A 21552-nucleotide genomic window follows, 5' to 3' on the forward strand; every position below is an offset into this window, starting at 1 on the left:
GTGGAAAAAGTCAATGGTTGTGAATACTTTCTGAAAGCACTGTCTGTCACAACCAAATGGGACCTTTTAACTTAAGGCAACATATCTTGCATTCGGAAAGTATTCAGACCCCTTGACTTTTTCCATAGTTTGTTACGTTACAGCCTTATTCTAAAATAGATTAAATAAAACATTTTCCTGTCACGATCGTTATGAGAAGCGGACCAAGGCGCAGCGTGATAGGCGTACATACTTTTAATAAGTGTACACAACACGAACAAAAACAACAAAACGATACGTGAAGTCCTAGGTGATACAACAAACCATACGGAACAAGATCCCACAAAAACTGGTGAAAACAGGCTGCCTAAGTATGGTCCCCAATCAGAGACAACGAGCTACAGCTGTCTCTGATTGGGAACCACCCTGGCCAACATAGAAATAAACGATCTAGAACAAAACCCATAGAAAACTAAACATAACAAGTCCACACCCTGGCTCAACATTTAAGAGTCCCCAGAGCCAGGGCGTGACATTTCCTCATCAATCTACACACAATACCTCATAATGGCAAAGCGAAAACAGGTTTTTAGACATTTTTGCAAATTTATAAAAAATAAAAAACAGAAATACCTTATTTACATAAATATTCAGACCCTTTGCTACGAGACTCGAAATTGAGCTCAGGTGCATTCTTTTTCCAATGATCATCCTTGAGATGTTTCTACAACTTGATTGGAGTCCACCTGTGGTAAATTCAGTTGATTGGACATGATTTGGAAAGGCACACACCTGTCTATATAAGATCCCACAGTTGCCATGAGGTTGAAGGAATTGTCCGTAGAGCTCCGAGACTGGATTGTGTCGAGGCACAGATCTAGGGAAGGGTACCAGCATTGAAGGTCCCCAAGAACACAGTGGCCTCCATCATTCTTAAATGGAAGAAGTTTGGAACCACCAAGACTCTTCCTAGAGCTGGCCACCCGGCCAAACTGAGCAATCGGGGGAGAAGGGCCTGGGTCAGGGAGGTGACCAAGAACCCGATAGTCACTCTGACAGAGCTCCAGAATTCCTCTGTGGAGATGGGAGAACCTTCCAGAAGGACAAGCATCTCTGCAGCACTCCACCAATCAGGCCTTTATGGTAGAGTGGCCAGACAGAAGCCACTCCTCAGTAAAAGGCACATGACAGCCCGCTTTGAGTTTGCCAAAAAGCACCTAAAGGACTCTCAGACCATGAGAAACAAGATTCTCTGGTCTGATGAAACCAAGATTGAACTCTTTGGCCTGAATGCCAAGCGTCACGTCTGGAGGAAACCTGGCACCATCCCTACGGTGTAGCATGGTAGTGGCAGCATCATGCTGTGGGGGTGTTTTTCAGCGGCAGGGACTGGGAGACAAGTCAGGATTGAGGGAAAGATGAACAGAGCAAACTACAGAGAGATCCTTGATGAAAACCTGCTCCAGAGCACTCAGGACCTCAGACTGGGGCGAAGGTTCACCTTCCAACAGGACAACGACCCTAAGCACACAGCCAAGACAATGCAAGAGTGGCTTCGGGACAAGTCTCTGAATGTCCTTGAGTGGCCCAGCCAGAGCCCGGACTTGAACCCGATCGAACATCTCTGGAGAGACCTGAAAATAGCTGTGCAGCGACACTCCCCATCCAACCTGACAGAGCTTGAGAGGATCTGCAGAGAAGAAATGGGAGAAACTCCCCAAATACAGGTGTGCCAAGCTTGTAGCGTCATACCCAAGAAGACTCAAGGCTGTAATCGCTGCCAAAGGTGCTTCAACAAAGTACTGAGTAAAGGGTCTGAATACTTATGTAAATGTGATTTTTCCATTTTTTATTTTCAATACATTTGCTAAAAATTCTAAAAACCTGTTGAGGGAAAAAAACAATTTAATCAATTTTAGAATAAGGCTGTAACATAACAAAATTTGGAAAAAGTCAAGGGGTCTGAATACTTTCCCAATGCACTGTATGTTATAGATTGGTGCATAATGTAACTTCTCAGTAGTGCTTTCATTTCTGAGATGCTATGGCATTAGCTTTCTACCATTTTTGGTAAGTTCCTTACCTAAAATGTTGTAATTTTACTGGAACAACAGTCAGTAATTTCAACATCCTGACCCTGCCACTTCCTTTGGTAATCTGAGGGATGGACTAGGGACATGTAACCATTGGCACTTTCATAGATATGGATGCAAGGACTGACATTGCTACTGTAATGATAATTTTTAAACAATTTTTTGAAGCTATACATTGTTTTCAAAGACTCAAATGACCAAAGAACATTAAGAATGGAGTAAGATGACCTTAGATTAGAACATGACCTAACCCTCAGGAGTCCTCTTTTTGTTGGGGGGGCAATGTTTATCATCTCATTTATCATGTATGAAATCATTCTCATGTTTTGAGTGGTGGTATTGCTTTAACTTAAATGGACTGTAGTATTGGCACGTACTGGACCAATTACTATACCTTTATAAACATGCCCATCGTGTATGTTTCAACTTCGTTTAGTCCAACACATTACTAAAATTAGAAAAATGTGTAAGGAATGTTAGACTACACAGCACATTATGACAATGTGGCCTTTTTTTGGGGGATTTTATATATTTGAAGCTGTGTAGGTGTTTTGTTAATGTTGTTTTCAAACGTGATGGATTTTCTGACATCAGAGTTCATATGCAGACCAAAGGTTAATCAATTAAAACCTGAGATTGAGTTGTTGTTTTCCAGTATGGGTGCATTAAGTGTATTATCAGGTAATTTCCATGTTTATAGTTAATAGCACAAGGGCTTGATTTTAGAACACTCAATGGTAATAAGAGATGTAGTACTGTATATTGCTCATTAATTTAATTACCCAACAGAATGTTGTTGGGAGAGAACTGAACATTCAATTGCCCAATAATTTATTCAGATCAGAGTGGCATTTGCAGTATTGTTCAATTGTGGTATACAAATTGTTCAGATGTGGTATACAAATTGGTGAAATGATGTGCAATGTAGCTCCTTGCAGTGAATGAATAGATGTAGACCTATGTGTATTATGTTATTCAAGTTATTCAAATAATTTTTCGAATGTATGTGAAATTATAGAAATGCTGTGATTAAATAGTAGGCCTGCTGCTACAGGGTTTGACCTCTGTCAAACTGTCACAACAATACTGTAACATTTGTTTTTAACGTATAAATCACATTTGCTACTCTTATGACATTTGTGACTATAATTATTTCATCTGGTGTGAAAAGGTTTTTGGGGCAATTTCATCAGTGTGCAAATACTTACCATTCATTCATAAGTGTTGAAAGCTGACCCATTTTCTTATGCTTAATTTTTGGTAGTATAAATAACAATCGTGATGAAATGATGGTTGAACCAGATTGTTTTGACAGATTTTATAGATTTCCCTTTACTTTACAGTTATTGATAGTATTCAGGTGCAACAACAAAAAGTAGCAAAACACTGCATGCTGCGTTAATGTCTGTTTGCTATTAACACTAAATAGAATCAGAATAGGTCTGAATATCCTTCTGAATGGTACAGTATGCACAGTATGCACAACACAATACACATCACAGATTATTCATCGCCCAAGGAAACAAATGGGTTGGTTCATTTCCATTAAAATCCCTTGCCCCGTCCCTCTGTAGGCACACATGTATCAAGGAGAAATATATGCTTGTGGTGTGTATTGTAAGTAACATTTGCATATTCAAGATGTATATTATTCACATGGCTAACATCGTCTCCTTTCACAAACCCGCCTCTCATCTCTGTCCTCAACCCCATCCTGCACCCCCACCTTTTTTTCATTTTCCCACTAGATTAAACTGATTTCCAAATTTGGCGCAGTGTTCTTCATGAGGTTGCCAACTAATTAAGGCAGGCTAGGCAGCTCTGACTAACCTGGAGTCAGACTGGTGATGCTGCTCTCTTCCCTTCTCTCCTCCTTTTTTTCTTCCTGTGGTCTTTGTTGTGGCAGCAGGGCATGGCACTGGCAGTCTGGAGCATTGTGTCTGATTTCTAGCAGACGAACTGACCTCTGGGGACTTATTGACAGCTATCTCTACAGAGAGACACACAGTGCAGTGCAGGGAGAGAGAGAAAGGGAGAGCTGTGGAAAGGCTTGGGGAAGATCAATATCAGACACATAAATGCATTATAATAGTATAGTTTGATTCCCTTTGAACAGGGACGAAAATACAAAATTATACAGATTTGGCAGAGGCATAAGTAGTGGAAGAAAATGGCTGCCTCCAAAAAGGATCTAATTAATTTTGAAGGATCATCATCAGCCCCTTTCGTCCAAGGCAGGGGAGGGAGGGAGACCCCTGGACTGATTAGCATTCACTGCAGGTAGGAGCTGGCTGCTGCTCACCCACTGTGTCACAGCTAAAATGGAATCACTGTTGTGAGTGGCAGTCTGGAAAGCAGAAGTGTGCTTCCCTTCGTCTGCTCCTTTGTGCCCCTATTCACCTCACTATTCAACGCTCAGCCAGGTGGATTTACATGTCTAGATTGCAACTGAGACTAGGGAGGAAATATATATGCTTGTGTTGCCTAAAACTGGCCATGCAGAGGCCTTTGTCATCAGGTCACCATAGAATGACACTAACCTAACGTTACCACACTATTAAACCTGCATTTGCTGGCTTTTGTAAGCTAGTGTAAATTCCCTCTTGATTTCAGCACTTTGTGACACTTTTAAAAAATAACTAGAAAAAGTTAATTTCCTCAAGTTAAAAGTGAGTGAGGGAGTGCATACTGTGTGTGTGTGTGTGGTGAATGGTCAATTTCTATGACATTCCTTATTATAGAATGTACTATTGTACTTTAATTCAAATTATATAGATATAGGTCTGACGTTTAGTTACTCAGTGTTGGGCAATGGGCATACCGAATAGGCAATGTACGTACATAGAGGTTAACCAGTGACTACGGTCCTGGCAAGTGTGCTTACATATTAAACTTGATCAGGGGTCCGCAAGGGTAGCTGCTGGGACCTTATTGTGATTGTATGGATTATTAGGGGTCAGAAGACAATTGAGGGTGTTGCATTGGTTTGTTCCAGCTGTTGCCACACAACACTCAATCTTTTCAGTTGCATAGCAATTAGGGGTGTGAATGTTTAAATGTTTTAGGGTGTGAGCGTTTAAACGTTAAAACATTTAAACGAAGTTGGGATCCTTAAAGTTAAGAAAAATCCCTAACCGAAAAACTATGTTTCTTTCCCACACATAATTAAAATCACAGTGCAGTTATCACGAAACATTATTTTCCGTGTTATAGCCTAACTAGACTATATGGCTATAAAAGCCTGGGGAAAGTTGGGTAGTTTAAATAGAACCAGAGAGGAAGAGGCGAACTTTAGGCTACTTTGGTGAATTTGCGAGGCATGTAATACAATTAAGACATTGTGAGATGCAGATTACCAAGACATATGCGCACGGTTCTGCCTGCCCCTCCTCTCTCTCCCTCATGCTGGCCGGCCTGCTCTTTCTCTTAGCTAATGACACTAGTGTGTGTTCAGTCTTCGGTCTGTTGCGTGTAGAATATCCTAGTTTAGGCTATTCATGGGAATGATGTTGCCTGGATACAGTATCTTCGGGCCAGTCTTGTGAGCACGGGGTAGGCTACTCTTCGTTGCAGAGTGGATGGGGGTGTTTTTGTCTCCTAATATGAAATTACAGTAGGCTACCGGTATAGCCTGTATCGATGACCCTTTTCAGATATAATGGTATGTGCCCCCTTGAAAGCACCTCGTAGTGTAGCCTGCACCCTGTAAGGGCAGGCTACACTACGTCTTTTTAAACGCTGACACAAAAACTTTTTTAAATTGTCTGAAAAGTGATCAATTATTAACATGCTACTGTAGCTGTGTTCTATGTCTGTAAAGGGTTGTGGTAGATATAACTTCATTGCCCGGCCCTAGCAGTCATACATATGTAATAGGACCATTATTCTGCATTGTGAATTGATGTGGAATTTTGTGATTTAAAGGAAAACCGATAAAACAATTGCAGTTTAGACGTTAAGAAAAATCCCTAACAGCAATGGCTTCAGACTTAGTTCTTAGCATCATTGGAAGGTATTTTGCTAAGTCCCTATATTAAAATAATATGGCTGGTGGCGTAGTTGGCAAGGCTAACTAAGACTTGTTTCTGTTGAGCTGTTTGACCTAAAACCACAGCAGTGGCTCGTTATGGAAACATGGTGCCATTTTGTCCAAGATGGAAAACAAGCTGCAACACATGCTTACAGCTATATTTACTGTGCCTCAAACTATAATTCAATAAAACGATAGGAGGGGCACACAACTGGCATAGAGGTGATGCTGTATGTCCATCTTCTGTAGTGTAACCACAGGCATTTGGTTGTTAGGAAGCCGGTTAAAGAGGTCCACTTTTTTTTATTTGACCTTTATTTTAACAGGGAGTCCCATTGAGACCAATAATCTATTTCGCAATGGAGCACTGCATGTATCCAGGTAGAACCCTTTTGGTTCCAGGTAGAACCCATATGGGTTCATTGTACTGTAGAACCCTTTCCACATATTTTTTAGTTTTTCCAAAGGTTGTATGTGACTGCTTCTGTGCATCTACAGATGTAGGATCTTAATTTGATCACCCTGTTGCAGGAGAACATCTGTAAGTGTATTTGAGGTTTAAAAAGGGTTTCTGAAGTTTGTAACCCCGCCCCCCAATAAAAAAAAAAGAACGTATGAAAAATTTATTAACACAACAAAAATGTCCAATCATTATAATCCACATAATAATTCACATTTCCTGTTCCAGCAGGATAATTTTCCTGCTGTAGCATACTGGCTCAAATTAAGATCCTACATCTATACAAAGCAGTGTTTAATTACATTAATCTGGCTGGTCTGCCAGGGGCATAGGCCTACTAATACAATGGAAAGTATGCAAGGATAAATAAAGCCCTTTTTAGAAAAATAAATATCTGAGCTCAGAGCAGACTGGGCAAGATAACCAAAAGCAGAGAATAAATCTGTTGAATAGATAAATGACATAAAGCATTTATGGAGACAATTCAGTATTCATTACCGTCACATGCTATGTCTTGTTTGTCTGTTGTAGTTATTACCTTTTGATTAGTCTCTCTTAAAGTTAATACAAGTTGTGTTACTTGATGCCAGTATATTTTCCCAGAGTCAAATATTTTTTGGCTCCTTAGAAATATTAAAATGGTTGTTGGTTGCCCAAATACCCCTCTACTAATGTTTACAGTTTAATCAAGCTTAGTGCTTTAGCCCAGGAAGAGTAGCTGCTGCTTCAGCAACAGCTAATGGGATCCTAATAAAATACCAAATACATGATATTCCTACAGTATAGTGTATGATCATATTCATGAAGATCATTCAGTAAGTAGATTGCAATAGATGAAAGACACATGGCAACAAATGTTTAATATGGGAAGACATTTGTTTGTATTGTACTATAGGCACTGTCCACCACAAAAAAAGAGGAAACCACAATGGAATGGTTCAAAGCAAATATGGGTATTTATCCTTTAGCCAACTTCATGATATATTCAGGTTTATTTGAATTTGACATATGGACATTTCCTCCATTTTGTGAACAGTTGTGAGGACCTACAGGACCTACGGTTGGCCTTTTACTGTTTGTACCCATGCATACTCACATGTATAGCATCTCTGTAAACCTGAGAATCACACGCTGGGTGTAGTTGAATGCCTTATGTGTTACTTATATCTCAGTTGACTGTTACTAAACGTAAGGTCTGACTATGGTGCGCCATAGTAACGCCATTTTGTCTATTTTAGTATTGATATACAGTACCAGTCAAAGGTTTGGACACACCTACTCATTCAAGGGTTTTTATTTATTTTTACTATTTTCTACATTGTAGAATAATAGTGAAGAGATCAAAACTATGAAATAACACATATGGAATCATGTAGTAACCAAAAAAGTGTTAAACAAATCAAAATATATTTGAGATTTGAGATTCTTCAAATAGCCACCCTTTGCCTTGATGACAGCTTTGCACACTCTTGGCATGAGTAGGTGTGTCCAAACTTTTGACTGGTAGTGTACAAAAAACAGAATAGCGAGCTATAGAGATATAGGAACTGGGAAAAACATACATTTGAAATCACATTCAGTACTGCCTTGGCACACACATACATACACACATACACACACACACTGTTGGAGTCCTTCATATTGGAGAACAATCCTTTCGCCATTGTTGCAACCTTTTATTCAATTAAATCAAGCTCCTGAGTCCTCTGTAAGTCCTCTCAAGGCATGTTGTAGAATTTTCTGGTCTCTCTCAATGCTTTTTTGAGAAGTCTCTGAGATCTTGAGTATATGTACAGTGAGGGAAAAAAGTATTTGATCCCCTGCTGATTTTGTACGTTTGCCCACTGACAAAGAAATGATCAGTCTATAATTTATTTGAACAGTGAGAGACAGAATAACAGCAAAAAAATCCAGAAAAACGAATGTCAAAAATGTTATGAATTGATTTGCATTTTAATGAGGGAAATAAGTATTTGACCCCCTCTCAATCAGAAAGATTTCTGGCTCCCAGGTGTCTTTTATACAGGTAACGAGCTGAGATTAGGAGCACACTCTTAAAGGGAGTGCTCCTAATCTCAGTTTGTTACCTGTATAAAGGACACCTGTCCACAGAAGCAATCAATCAATCAAATTCCAAACTCTCCACCATGGCCAAGACCAAAGAGCTCTCCAAGGATGTCAGGGACAAGATTGTAGACCTACACAAGGCTGGAATGGGCTACAAGACTATCGCCAAGCAGCTTGGTGAGAAGGTGACAACAGTTGGTGCGATTAATCGCAAATGGAAGAAACACAAAATAACTGTCAATCTCCCTCTGCCTGGGGCTCCATGCAAGATCTCACCTTGTGGAGTTGCAATGATCATGAGAACGGTGAGGAATCAGCCCAGAACTACACGGGAGGATCTTGTCAATGATCTCAAGGCAGCTGGGACCATAGTCACCAAGAAAACAATTGGTAACACACTACGCCGTGAAGGACTGAAATCCTGCAGCGCCCGCAAGTTCCCCCTGCTCAAGAAAGCACATATACAGGCCCGTCTGAAGTTTGCCAATGAACATCTGAATGATTCAGAGGAGAACTGGGTGAAAGTGTTGTGGTCAGATGAGACTAAAATCGAGCTCATTGGCATCAACTCAACTCGCCGTGTTTGGAGGAGGAGGAATGCTGCCTATGACCCCAAGAACACCATCCCCACCGTCAAACATGGAGGTGGAAACATTGTGCTTTGGGGGTGTTTTTCTGCTAAGGGGACAGGACAACTTCACCGCATCAAAGGGACGATGGAGGGGGCCATGTACCGTCAAATCTTGGGTGAGAACCTCCTTCCCTCAGCCAGGGCATTGAAAATGGGTCGTGGATGGGTATTCCAGCATGACAATGACCCAAAACACACAGCCAAGGCAAGAAAGGAGTGGCTCAAGAAGAAGCACATTAAGGTCATGGAGTGGCCTAACCAGTCTCCAGACCTTAATCCCATAGAAAATCTGTGGAGGGAGCTGAAGGTTTGAGTTGCCAAACATCAGCCTCGAAACCTTAATGACTTCTCCAAGAAACGTCTGACCTCTGTGATTGCCAACAAGGGTTTTGCCACCAAGTACTAAGTCATGTTTTGCAGAGGGGTCAAATACTTATTTCCCTAATTAAAATGCTAATCAATTTATAACATTTTTTACATGGGTTTTTCTGGATTTTGTTGTTGTTATTCTGTCTCTCACTGTTCAAATAAACCTACCATTAAAATTAGACTGATCGTGTCTTTGTCAGTCGGCAAATGTACAAAATCAGCAGGGGATCAAATACTTTTTACCCTCACTAGCCTTTGACCTTTGACCTTTAATTCAGAACGAAAAAATATGATACAGTATGAGGAGTATAATATCTTTGTTGGTAAATAAGACTGGAATGTGGAAGGATCTCCTTTGGCAGGGTGTGGTTCACTGACCAGTAGTTTAGATAACGACTGAAAAGAGATTTGGCCCTGTGACCATGTGATTTCTAACCTTGACATATAATTGGCGGTCAAGTGTCCACTAGAGTAAACTGCCTTAAATTGGTCTAGAAGGTCCACTCACTCTTTATCTTAGAAATTATAACATATCCAGATTGCATTGCTCGCTTCGGTCTCTACATATCAAGGTTAGACACCTATACATTTATTTCTCAGAATGACCATGTTGATTTATGAATTCTCTTTTTCCCCCAGGGTGGTATTGAAGAGACCACTGTGGCCCTGTGGCAGAGCGACCTATGATAGTGGCAGTAGAGAGGACTGAAGGGATAGCCTAGCACTGGTCTTTCCACAGCCACCTCCACCAGCAGCCTGTAGCAGTGTGCCCTGTGCCTCATCACCAGCCTCACACACATCTTCTCAACAAAGAGTCATCTGACTGTGAGTATATTTCTGTGGTCGGTCAGTTGGTCAGTCGGTCAGTCGGTTGGTCAGTCTGTCGGTGGCACCCATAGTTAGGCTACTCTGGCCACTGTATCTCTAGCTGCATGGGTGTGTATCTAATTTATTAACAGACATTCAATATGGTTTTATAAATATATACCAAAGCTGTCCTGCTGTCACGGCATGTTGCAATCATCCCTTTTTTCTCTTTCTGATTGTATTAAGCCTACTGGCTGTGATTTGAGGATGTTTGTTTTAATTATTTTTTCATTTGTTTTTCCATTTTTATTTATTATAATTATTTCAATCATTTGGTTTCCCAAGAGTAAATAAAACTAAATGGTGTTCATTAGTTCTTCCCTTGGTTTTGATAGCATGTCTTATATAAAACATTAAAGTAAATAGACACATGCTGTAGATTCAAGGCTTTTATTTTCTCTGGCAGATGGTTAAAGGTAATCACTTGAGCTAAAAGCAAGGCATGGCCATGAGTATACATTATACATTATCTAGGAAGATCTTGATGATTGTGTTAAACATTAAAGGGAAGATTGCAGAATTAGGTTGCTGTTAAACATACTGATTGATTTCATCCTTCCAACTAAAAGTCCCAATACAACATATCACTTTACATTAGAATTTTGGGAGAAATGTATATTTTATCCGAATTTGACCGAGGTCATGTCGGAAAAGCGTTCGGAATAGTGACTTCAAGAGAAGGACACAAGTGAAGCCACAATCCACATAAGACGGTAAAGACCCCCATCATACCGAGTCCAGCATTTCTCATACTTTTACACAAAATCAAGATAAACATTTACCATCATAGTAGATATTGAACGTATATAACCAAACTGGCTAAAACTCTGTTGTTGGCCGATGGTAGCTATTGCTAGCCACATGCTAACCTGAGTGCTAACGTTACTAGCAGTAGTAACAGTAAATCCAGGGATAATTGCTAACACAAACATTGGCTACCATGATATCCTGCAAGTTATATCGGCCAATAAAGGTCAGGCAGTTCAGAAAAAAAGACATACCTTGAAATAAACAATTACATTAAACCGATAGGTATTTGACTATTCATTTCTGCAAAACGTGCAGTGTTGATGAGGTTGTTGTAGCTTGCTTGCTTGCTAGCTAGCTAGCTTATTCCACCCCCAAACACCATGTTAGATCTGAGTGGGCCAATTCGTTTTGCCTGGCCCGGTGCATTTAAGATAGCTGGCTATATTATTTTTAAAATAATCTACTAGCAACATAACATGACAAAACTCTTTGAGCACTTTAGTACCTACTTACCTGATTGGCCTCCATCACCAAAGCCACCAGCAGGCTGTTCATTTCTTGACGTCAAAGCTGCAATGTATAGTTGATATAGGAGTTTTTTATAAATGTAATTCAAATTGCGAAAATGTTTTATACACTTTTGCATAAAGAACGTTTTAGATGGAATATAATCAATCTACGTTGTTAGATTTGTGGAATATACTGTATATCGTGCCACCTTTCCTTTACGATTGCATAGGAGAGAAGCCTGATTTCATTGTATTTTTACAGCTGTTGCATATGATAATTACAAGGGTGATGGTAGTGAAAGGGGGTCAGGTGCTATAAGGATTAACTAGCGTACAGGATGTACCCAGAGGGTAAAGGGGGAGGTACTGTATAATAGCAGTGGTTTTAAGAACCCCTGTGCTCTGGGTGTGGATTATGTGGATGAATGAATTTATGTAAAACGTATACGATTGTATGAACAGCTGTTCAGTCTTACAGAAAAGCCATTCATGTTTTTTTAGGACAGTATAACGTAGAGGCTGTTTGCTGGAGGGCTAATGCTAAATAATATTTAGGGATTTGATACTTTTTCTGCTATCAAAGTGGTTAATAAAATATGTTGTTAATGGTGAAATGGTAGAAAACCAAACACCACATTGAAACTATTTAATGAATCTAGATTCCATGTGTGGAATGACAAAGCTATTGGATGTATTTAATTGTCATATCCAGTCTTTTTCAACTGATCTTCAAATGTCAGCTAGAAAAGTCAAGCATTATTCAACAAGTCAGTTGTACATTGTCTTTGTAGCATTTTGTTAATACTACATTTAGATATCTAAGAGGAGCTTTAACAATGCATGAATTGAGAGCAATACTGTTACGCTTGAAATATCATGGCGCCATCTCTGAATATATATTTTTCGCAGCTGAGCCAATTTGTAGATGTGAGTTTATCATTTACAGTTTGTGTTCAGGGCAGGCACTACTCCATTTGTGAGGATGGCCTAAACATTGTCAGACCAAATTTTAGCAAACGAGTCGGGCGCAAATACCAGCTTAAACACTGCTTAGTTGTGTAACGTCCCGAAATTGGGAGAGCAGAGGGTAGGATAGTTAGGGAGCACCATCACTGGGAGAGCAGAGAGTAGGATAGTTAGGGAGCACCATCACTAGGAGAGCAGAGGGTAGGATAGTTAGGGAGCACCATCACTGGGAGAGCAGAGGGTAGGATAGTTAGGGAGCACCATCACTGGGAGAGCAGAGGGTAGGATAGTTAGGGAGCACCATCACTGGGAGAGCAGAGGGTAGGATAGTTAGGGAGCACCATCACTGGGAGAGCAGAGGGTAGGATAGTTAGGGAGCACCATCACTGGGAGAGCAGAGGGTAGGATAGTTAGGGATCACCATCATTGGAAGAGCAGAGGGTAGGATTGTTAGGGAGCACCATCACTGGGAGAGCAGAGCGTAGGATAGTTAGGGAGCACCATCATTGGGAGAGCAGAGGGTAGGATTGTTAGGGAGCACCATCACTGAGCACGCGGGCGGACGGGTGATAAACTAAGCCTATTAGTCTAAACCCAGAGCACCACCTACTGGGGGTTTAGAGTCTCTTAGAAAATATACCACCAGGGCTTTTAAGATGGGAACAAAACTAATGGGATGGGGATCCATCTTGATTGTCTCTTTCCCTCTATCGCCCTACAGATCCTTTGTCGTGCAGTTTTGTGCAGAAATTCATCCAACTACTAACCAGCTAGCTAGTTTACCTTTGACTGATTTGATTGTTTCAATATCAAATGCCAACATCTTATGAAAATAAGATCACCACCGAAATGTGAGGAAAGCACATGGGGTGGATGGAGAAGGTCATTTGTTGAAGTGGATTAAATGTGGCATTTCTGTGCTAAATATCCTGATTATATCCCTGCAGTGCAGCTGTGTTCCATCTCAAAATGTATTTGATAATCATTATCCAATTTTTTTTTATTAGATAATGCTCATCATGTGGCCCACATTTAGAATTTCTAAAGGTTTATTCATTATTTAAAATGTTTTGTGTTTTTTTTCTTCTGTGTCCAGGTGACATCTGTTGCAAGGGGATGACCGAGCGCATTCATAACATCAATCTCCACAACTTCAGCAATTCTGTACTTGAGACCCTCAATGAGCAGCGCAACCGCGGGCACTTCTGTGACGTGACTGTTCGGATCCATGGAAGCATGCTGCGAGCCCACCGCTGCGTGCTGGCCGCTGGGAGCCCCTTCTTTCAGGACAAGCTTCTCCTGGGCTACAGTGACATTGAGATCCCCTCTGTGGTCTCGGTGCAGTCCATCCAGAAGCTGATAGACTTCATGTACAGCGGGGTCTTGCGGGTGTCCCAATCGGAGGCTCTCCAGATCCTCACTGCTGCCAGCATCCTGCAGATCAAGACGGTCATCGATGAGTGCACCCGCATCGTGTCCCAGAATGTGGGCCTGGCCGGTCCAGGGGGGTTCCCTGTCAACCCAGGGGACTCTGGGCAGGAGACTCCCCGGGGCACGCCTGAGTCAGGCACCTCTGGGCCCAGCAGCGATGCAGAGTCAGGGTACATGCAGGCTACGTCCCAGCAGAGCCTTGAGCGTGCCTACACATCGCTGTACTCCTACTCGGGCCTCTCACTGCAGAATGGAACCCGTGAGCGCTCCCACTACGTAACCAGTATGACAACAAGCTACGACCCAGCCCTCAGCACGCAGAAGGACCAGCACGACCAGGACCCGCCGTGGATCACCCGCATCCATGAAAGGTCACAGCAGATGGAACGCTTCCTATCCACCCCTGAGACCACCCACTGCCGCAAGCAGCCCCGACCGGTACGCATACAGACAGGAGGCATGCACATAAAGCAGGAAGTAGAGGATGAGTACAGCTGCTATGGTATGGATGAGTGCACAGAAGACACTGACCACGTTGAGGGTGTGGAGACTGAACCGAAGGGTGAAAGCTTTGACTCAGGGGTAAGCTCCTCCATCGGTACTGAGCCAGACTCCGTGGACCAGCACCAGTACCCGGTGGGCTTTGGGAGGGAAGGGGGTGGAGAGGGGACCCCACTGCAGATCGAGGTCGATGACTCCTCCCCAGAGCAGATTCATGAGACGGAGGAAGGGGGTACATCCCACAGCACTAGCGACAGTAACATGTTGCAGCCCCTGCCCAACCCAATCATGGCCCAGTCTCTGCCAAGTGCCCTACTCTATATGCGTCAGGCCGAACCTCATACCAGCAACCTGAGGATGCCGCTCACCATGACCAGCAACACCCAGGTAATGGGCACGGCTGGCAACTCCTACCTGCCCACTCTGTTTGCCACACAGTCGGCCAGCAACAACAAGCCCTTCCTCTTCAGCCTGCAACAGTCCATGGGAGGCCAGCAGCCCCAGTTTGTGTCCGGGCCACCCCCTAGTATGCCCTCATTCCCTCAGCAGTTGACGGTACAGCAGCAGGCAGCGCGGGAACAGCAGCAGGCGGCCCAGATGGGACCGGGGGAGAAGAAGCCCTATGAGTGCACTCTCTGCACTAAAACCTTTACTGCTAAACAGAACTACGTCAAACACATGTTTGTGCACACTGGTGAGTACACTGGCTCCTCCTACCATTCTGCATGTGACACTAGTATATTGCCATGAGTGGTTGGGGTTTCAAATCATTTCCCTATACATTTGCAAACATAAAATACACAAACACAATGAATAATTATTTTAATTTAGATGTAGCAATGGATTTTTATTTAACTATGCTGAGACCAAGGTCTCTTTCACAGATGAGCCCTGTATACACCTCAATGTACACTATATACATCAATATACACATAGCTATACACTATACAAATCAATATACACATCACTATACACTATACACATCAATATATACATTAACATACACTATGGTCCTCTGTAGCTCAGCTGGTAGAGCACGGCGCTTGTAACGCCAAGGTAGTGGGTTCGATCCCCGGGACCACCCATACACAAAAATGTATGCACGCATGACTGTAAGTCGCTTTGGATAAAAGCGTCTGCTAAATGGCATATTATTATTTATTATTATTACTATACACATCAATATACACATCAATGCACACTAATATACACTATACACATCAATATACACATCAATATACACTATACACATCAATATACACTATACACATCCCTATACCCATCAATATACAATATACACATCAATATACACTATACACATCAATATACGCTATACACATCATTATACACTATACACATCAATACACACATCAGTATACACTATACACATCTATATACACATCAATATACACTATACACATCAATATACACATTAATATACACTATACACATCAATATACAAACCAATATACACTATACACATCACTATACACTATACACATCAATACACACATCAATATACACAATACACATCAATACACACATCAATATACACTATACACATCACTATACACATAAATATACCCATCAATATACATAAGGGATAATCAATGAGGGGCTATGCGTTCTATGGAAAATCTTTTTTTCTTAAATCTGCATTGTTGGTTAAGGGCTTGTAAGTAAGCATTTCACTGTAAGGTCTACACCTGTTGTATTTGGCGCATGTGGCAAATAAAATTGGATTTGATTTGGAATGAATGAGGTGGAAGGTGTGTTCCACGACACGCTAGCGGACTGGAACTGACCTTCCACAGAGTTGCTTTATTTTCCAGAGAACGCATAGCTCCTCTTTGATTATCTCTTTTAACACATTTGCCACTAGACAGGTGTTCAACATCCACTGAAGTAGCTAGCAAGTTTACTAGATAGCTACAGTAGTTGCTGTGGTAACCAAACAAACAGACTTGTAGCTTGCTATTATGAAAATCGAATTCAACAATACCAATACTATTTTCAATTGGACTTTGGCTTTCAAAAGCAGCTAAAACAAAACATGTAAAAATGAACTAAGGCACCTCTGGGGTTTCTGGTATATGGCCAATATACCACTGCAAAGAGGTGTTCTTAGGCACGACGCAACTCTGAGTAGATTGGCCATATACCACACCCCCTCAGGCCTTATTGCTTAAATATACACTATACACATCAATATACACTATACACATCACTACACACATAAATATACACATCAATATACACTATACACATCAATATACACTATACACATCACTACACACATAAATATACACATCAATATACACTATACACATCAATATACACTATACACATCAATATACACTATAAACATCACAATACACATCAGTATACACATAAATATACACTATACACATCACTATACACATCATTATACACTATACACATCAATATACACAACAATATTCACATCTATACATGAAAAGCATCAACGCAATCATAGAAAACAAACAGATCTTCAGTACAAAGATCCTCAATCAGCCTTTTGAATTGCCTCCTAATAAATGTGTATTTTGTTTAGTTGCTTGACGTATATAGGCTATTTCTTGATGGATGGATGGATGGCTAACTATAAACTATTTTACTACCATAATGAACATTACACAGGTATATATCTGTTTTCTGTTTATGAAAGAAGTAGTGATTTTCAGGGATTGACATTAAGGGTTGTCTTACTGGCCAGGCAAGTGAACTTTCTGGTTCCTTCCCTTATGGAATGAATGGCAGTCGGGCAAGTTGCGCCTTCTCTGTGGTTTCCCCATTGGTCAGGTGAAAACAACCAAACTGTCCAGTAGCCTAAAATGTATATTTTTAGTTCCTCCCAATTGTTTAAGTGAAAGAGAGACAATCTATGGCACTTCATGGCCCTAGCTGTTTGCATACAGAAATTTCATAAATTGTCTTTCACTTAAACCACGTGTCAAACTCATTCCACGGAGGGCCAAGTGTCTGCGGGTTTTCACTTCTCCCTTGTACTTAAAGTCACTAATTAGTAAATATCTCCCCTCACCTGGTTGTCTAGGTCTTAATTGAAAAGAAAAAGAAAAAACCCGCAGACACTCGGCCCTCAGTGGAGTTTGACACCCCTGACTTAAACAATGGGGAGGAACCAGAAATATCAGTTTTAAGTTACCTTAATGTCAATCCCTGGTTTTGATTCAGCTGAGTTATACCAATTAGTTATAAGGCTCTGTCACATTGAAAAGTGAACTGTGGCTACCTGCATCATATAGCTGATAATATGTTTTTGATTAATATAGTGGGTGATATGTAATGCCCTGTATGGTTGCCAATTAAGCTTGTTCTATACGATACCACACATTGATTAGGTACTATTTGTAATTTAGAGTTTTATCAGTGGGTGGTTGGTGCATAAATATTAAACGTAAAAAGAGAGATGGCAACACCAAGCAGGATGTTGATTAGTTTAGAATATATATCCAAACTGAGATTTGTGTTTTTTGGATGTTGGAAGAGGTTCTAATGTGACCTTAATTCATAATTGGGCTCTACATGTCCCGGTTAAGAGCAGAATGAAAGAGCAATGAATATTGGCACATGGTATTGTTTTTGATTAGTTTAGAAAATATATTCAAACTGAGATTTGGACCCCAGAAGCTACTCTTCTTGGGGTCCAGCAAAATTAAGGCAGTTATACATTTTAAAAACATTACAATACATTCATAACAGATTTCACAACAGATTAAGTGTGTGCCCTCGGGCCTCTACTCTACTACCACATATGTATAACCCAAAATCCATGTGTACATGTATGTACAGTGAGGGAAAAAAGTATTTTATCCCCTGCTGATTTTGTACGTTTGCCCACTGACAAAGAAATTATCAGGCTATAATTTTAATGGTAGGTTAATTTGAAGAGTGAGAGACAGAATAACAAACAAAAAATCCAGAAAAACGCATGTCAAAAATGTTATAAATTGATTTGCATTTTAATGAGGGAAATAAGTATTTGACCCCTCTGGAAAACGTGACTTAGTACTTGGTGGCAAAACCCTTGTTGGCAATCACAGAGGTCAGACATTTCTTGTAGTTGGCCACCAGGTTTGCACACATCTCAGGAGGGATTTTGTGCCACTCCTCTTTGCAGATCTTCTCTAAGTCATTAAGGTTTCGAGGCTGACGTTTGGCAACTTGAACCTTCAGCTCCCTCCACAGATTTTCTATGGGATTAAGGTCTGGAGACTGGCTAGGCCACTCCAGGACCTTAATGTGCTTCTTCTTGAGCCACTCCTTTGTTGCCTTGGCCGTGTGTTTTGGGTCATTGTCATGCTGGAATACCCATCAACGACCCATTTTCAATGCCCTGGCTGAGGGAAGGAGGTTCTCACCAAGATTTGACGGTACATGGCCCCGTCCATCGTCCCTTTGATGCAGTGAAGTTGTCCTGTCCCCTTAGCAGAAAAACACCCCCAAAGCATAATGTTTCCACCTCCATGTTTGACGGTGGGGATGGTGTTCCTCGGGTCATAGGCAGCATTCCTCCTCCTCCAAACACAGCAAGTTGATTTGATGCCAAAGAGCTCGATTTTGGTCTCATCTGACCACAACACTTTCACCCTGTTCTCCTCTGAATCATTCAGATGTTCATTGGCAAACTTCAGACGGGCCTGTATATGTGCTTTCTTGAGCAGGGGGACCTTGCGGGCACTGCAGGATTTCAGTCCTTCACGGCGTAGTGTGTTACCAATTGTTTTCTTGGTGACTATGGTCCCAGCTGCCTTGAGATCATTGACAAGATCCTCCCGTGTAGTTCTGAGCTGATTCCTCACCGTTCTCATGATCATTGCAACTCCACGAGGTGAGATCTTGCATGGAGCCCCAGGCCAAGGGAGATTGACAGTTAGTGTTTCTTCCATTTGCGAATAATCGCACCAACTGTTGTCACCTTCTCACCAAGCTGCTTGGCGATGGTCTTGTAGCCCATTCCAGCCTTGTGTAGGTCTACAATCTTGTCCCTGACATCCTTGGAGAGCTCTTTGGTCTTGGCCATGGTGGAGAATTTGGAATCTGATTGATTGATTGCTTCTGTGGACAGGTGTCTTTTATACAGGTAACAAGCTGAGATTAGGAGCACTCCCTTTAAGAGTGTGCTCCTAATCTCAGCTCGTTACCTGTATAAAAGACACCTGGGAGCCAGAAATCTTTCTGATTGAGAGGGGGTCAAATACTTATTTCCCTCATTAAAATGCAAATCAATTTATACAATTTTTGACATGGGTTTTTCTGGATTTTTTTGTTGTTATTCTGTGTCTCACTGTTCAAATAAACCTACCATTAAAATTATAGACTGATCATTTCTTTGTCAGTGGGCAAACGTACAAAATCAGCAGGGGATCAAATACTTTTTTCCCTCACTGTATGTTATCGTGTGTTTGTATGCATGTGTCTATGTTGGTGTTGCTTCACAATCCCTGCTGTTCCATAAGGTGTATTCTTATCTGGCATGAGTTACCTGATGTGGAATAGAGTTCCATGTAGTCATGGCTCTATGTAGTACTGTGCGCCTCCAATAGTCTGTTCTTGACTTCGGGACTGTGAAGAGACTGATAATATGTTCATGAGTAAGAGGGGAATATTGGTGCCTATTCAAATGTAAAGAATCAGACACTGGAGGATGAGCGTGCCCATCAACAATGGCTGCTTGGCAGTGAGTTCATGGACTGAGGTGTTGGGTTTAATGTTGTTTTGTGATCGGCACCGTCCTCGTTAATTAGCAAAAATCATGCAACATTTTCAAGGCTACATTGGAAGAATAGAGTTTCACTGTCAGTCACAGTGTCCTTTGTTGTTTTGCAGGGTTTTGTGTTTTCCTGTCTCTCCTTTTTCCTCCTAATGACTGTGACTTCTGTGTACATCCAGGTGAGAAACCACATCAGTGCAGCATCTGCTGGCGCTCGTTCTCCCTGAAGGATTACCTAATCAAACACATGGTCACTCACACAGGGGTACGTGCCTACCAGTGCAGCATCTGTAACAAACGCTTTACCCAAAAGAGCTCCCTCAACGTCCACATGCGGCTGCACCGTGGAGAGAAGTCCTACGAGTGCTACATCTGCAAGAAGAAGTTCTCTCACAAGACCCTGCTAGAGAGGCACATGGCTCTGCACAGCACAGGGGGCGCCGTCACGGGGCTGTCTGGGTCAGCAGGCACCGGTGGCCCCGTCTCCATTCCCATGGCCGTGCCCGAACCTGGCGCTGGAGTGGTGGCCCTCGCCATGCACGTCGGTGGAGGCGCAGGAGTAGGGGGTGGGGTCGGACCGGGAGTGGGTGTGGCTGCGGAGGCAAGCTGCCAAGAAAGGACCACCTACGTGTGCTCCGTCTGCCCTGCCAAGTTCGACCAAATTGAGCACTTCAATGACCACATGCGAATGCATGTCTCCGATGGATAAGTACAAATAGATACACTTCTTTAAAAAATATTACATGAAAAAGAAAAATGGCACTAGATTTTTTTTTTTTTTTTGAGGCATGAAGAGTAATGAGTATAGACACTGGCACATTAAGTTTCCCAGAAAGGAGTTTTTTTTTTTTGTTATTCTAAAAGAAAAACAAGATGGTGGCCTTAAGGCTTTGTAGTTTGATATTGATCCACTGGATGGATCCTTACTACAGGCCTCTAAATGTATGCTTTCCTAAAATACTGATTTATGTGTTGAACACTACCGAAAGGCCTACGAAAGAAACACACACACATACACAAATTCAAACTCACACACCTATAGATATATCTTTGTATGAGTGTATGTGTTAATCTGTGTATGTGTGTACTTGTGCGTGTGTATTTGTATGTGTGCGTGTGCGTGTGCGTGTGTGCGTGTGCAAAC

At 41.6% G+C, this 21552-nt stretch overlaps 1 protein-coding gene across 2 annotated transcripts in view; it reads left to right on the plus strand.

Moving 5' to 3' along the window:
- The window catches only part of zbtb20 (zinc finger and BTB domain containing 20), a 40219-nt gene extending 18954 nt beyond the window's left edge, over positions 1–21265 (plus strand). For both annotated transcript variants that reach the window (XM_041851344.2, XM_041851343.2), the window contains exons 3-5: positions 10269–10454; positions 13818–15347; positions 20588–21265. In XM_041851344.2, coding sequence (XP_041707278.1) covers positions 13838–15347; positions 20588–21117 — 2040 coding nt within the window. In that variant the 5' untranslated portion in view covers positions 10269–10454; positions 13818–13837 and the 3' untranslated portion in view covers positions 21118–21265. The remainder of the gene's footprint in view (positions 1–10268; positions 10455–13817; positions 15348–20587) is intronic.
- Positions 21266–21552: the final 287 nt, after the last annotated feature.

This window comes from Coregonus clupeaformis, chromosome 27 (genome assembly GCF_020615455.1).
Source record: "Coregonus clupeaformis isolate EN_2021a chromosome 27, ASM2061545v1, whole genome shotgun sequence".
Taxonomy (NCBI): domain Eukaryota; kingdom Metazoa; phylum Chordata; class Actinopteri; order Salmoniformes; family Salmonidae; genus Coregonus; species Coregonus clupeaformis.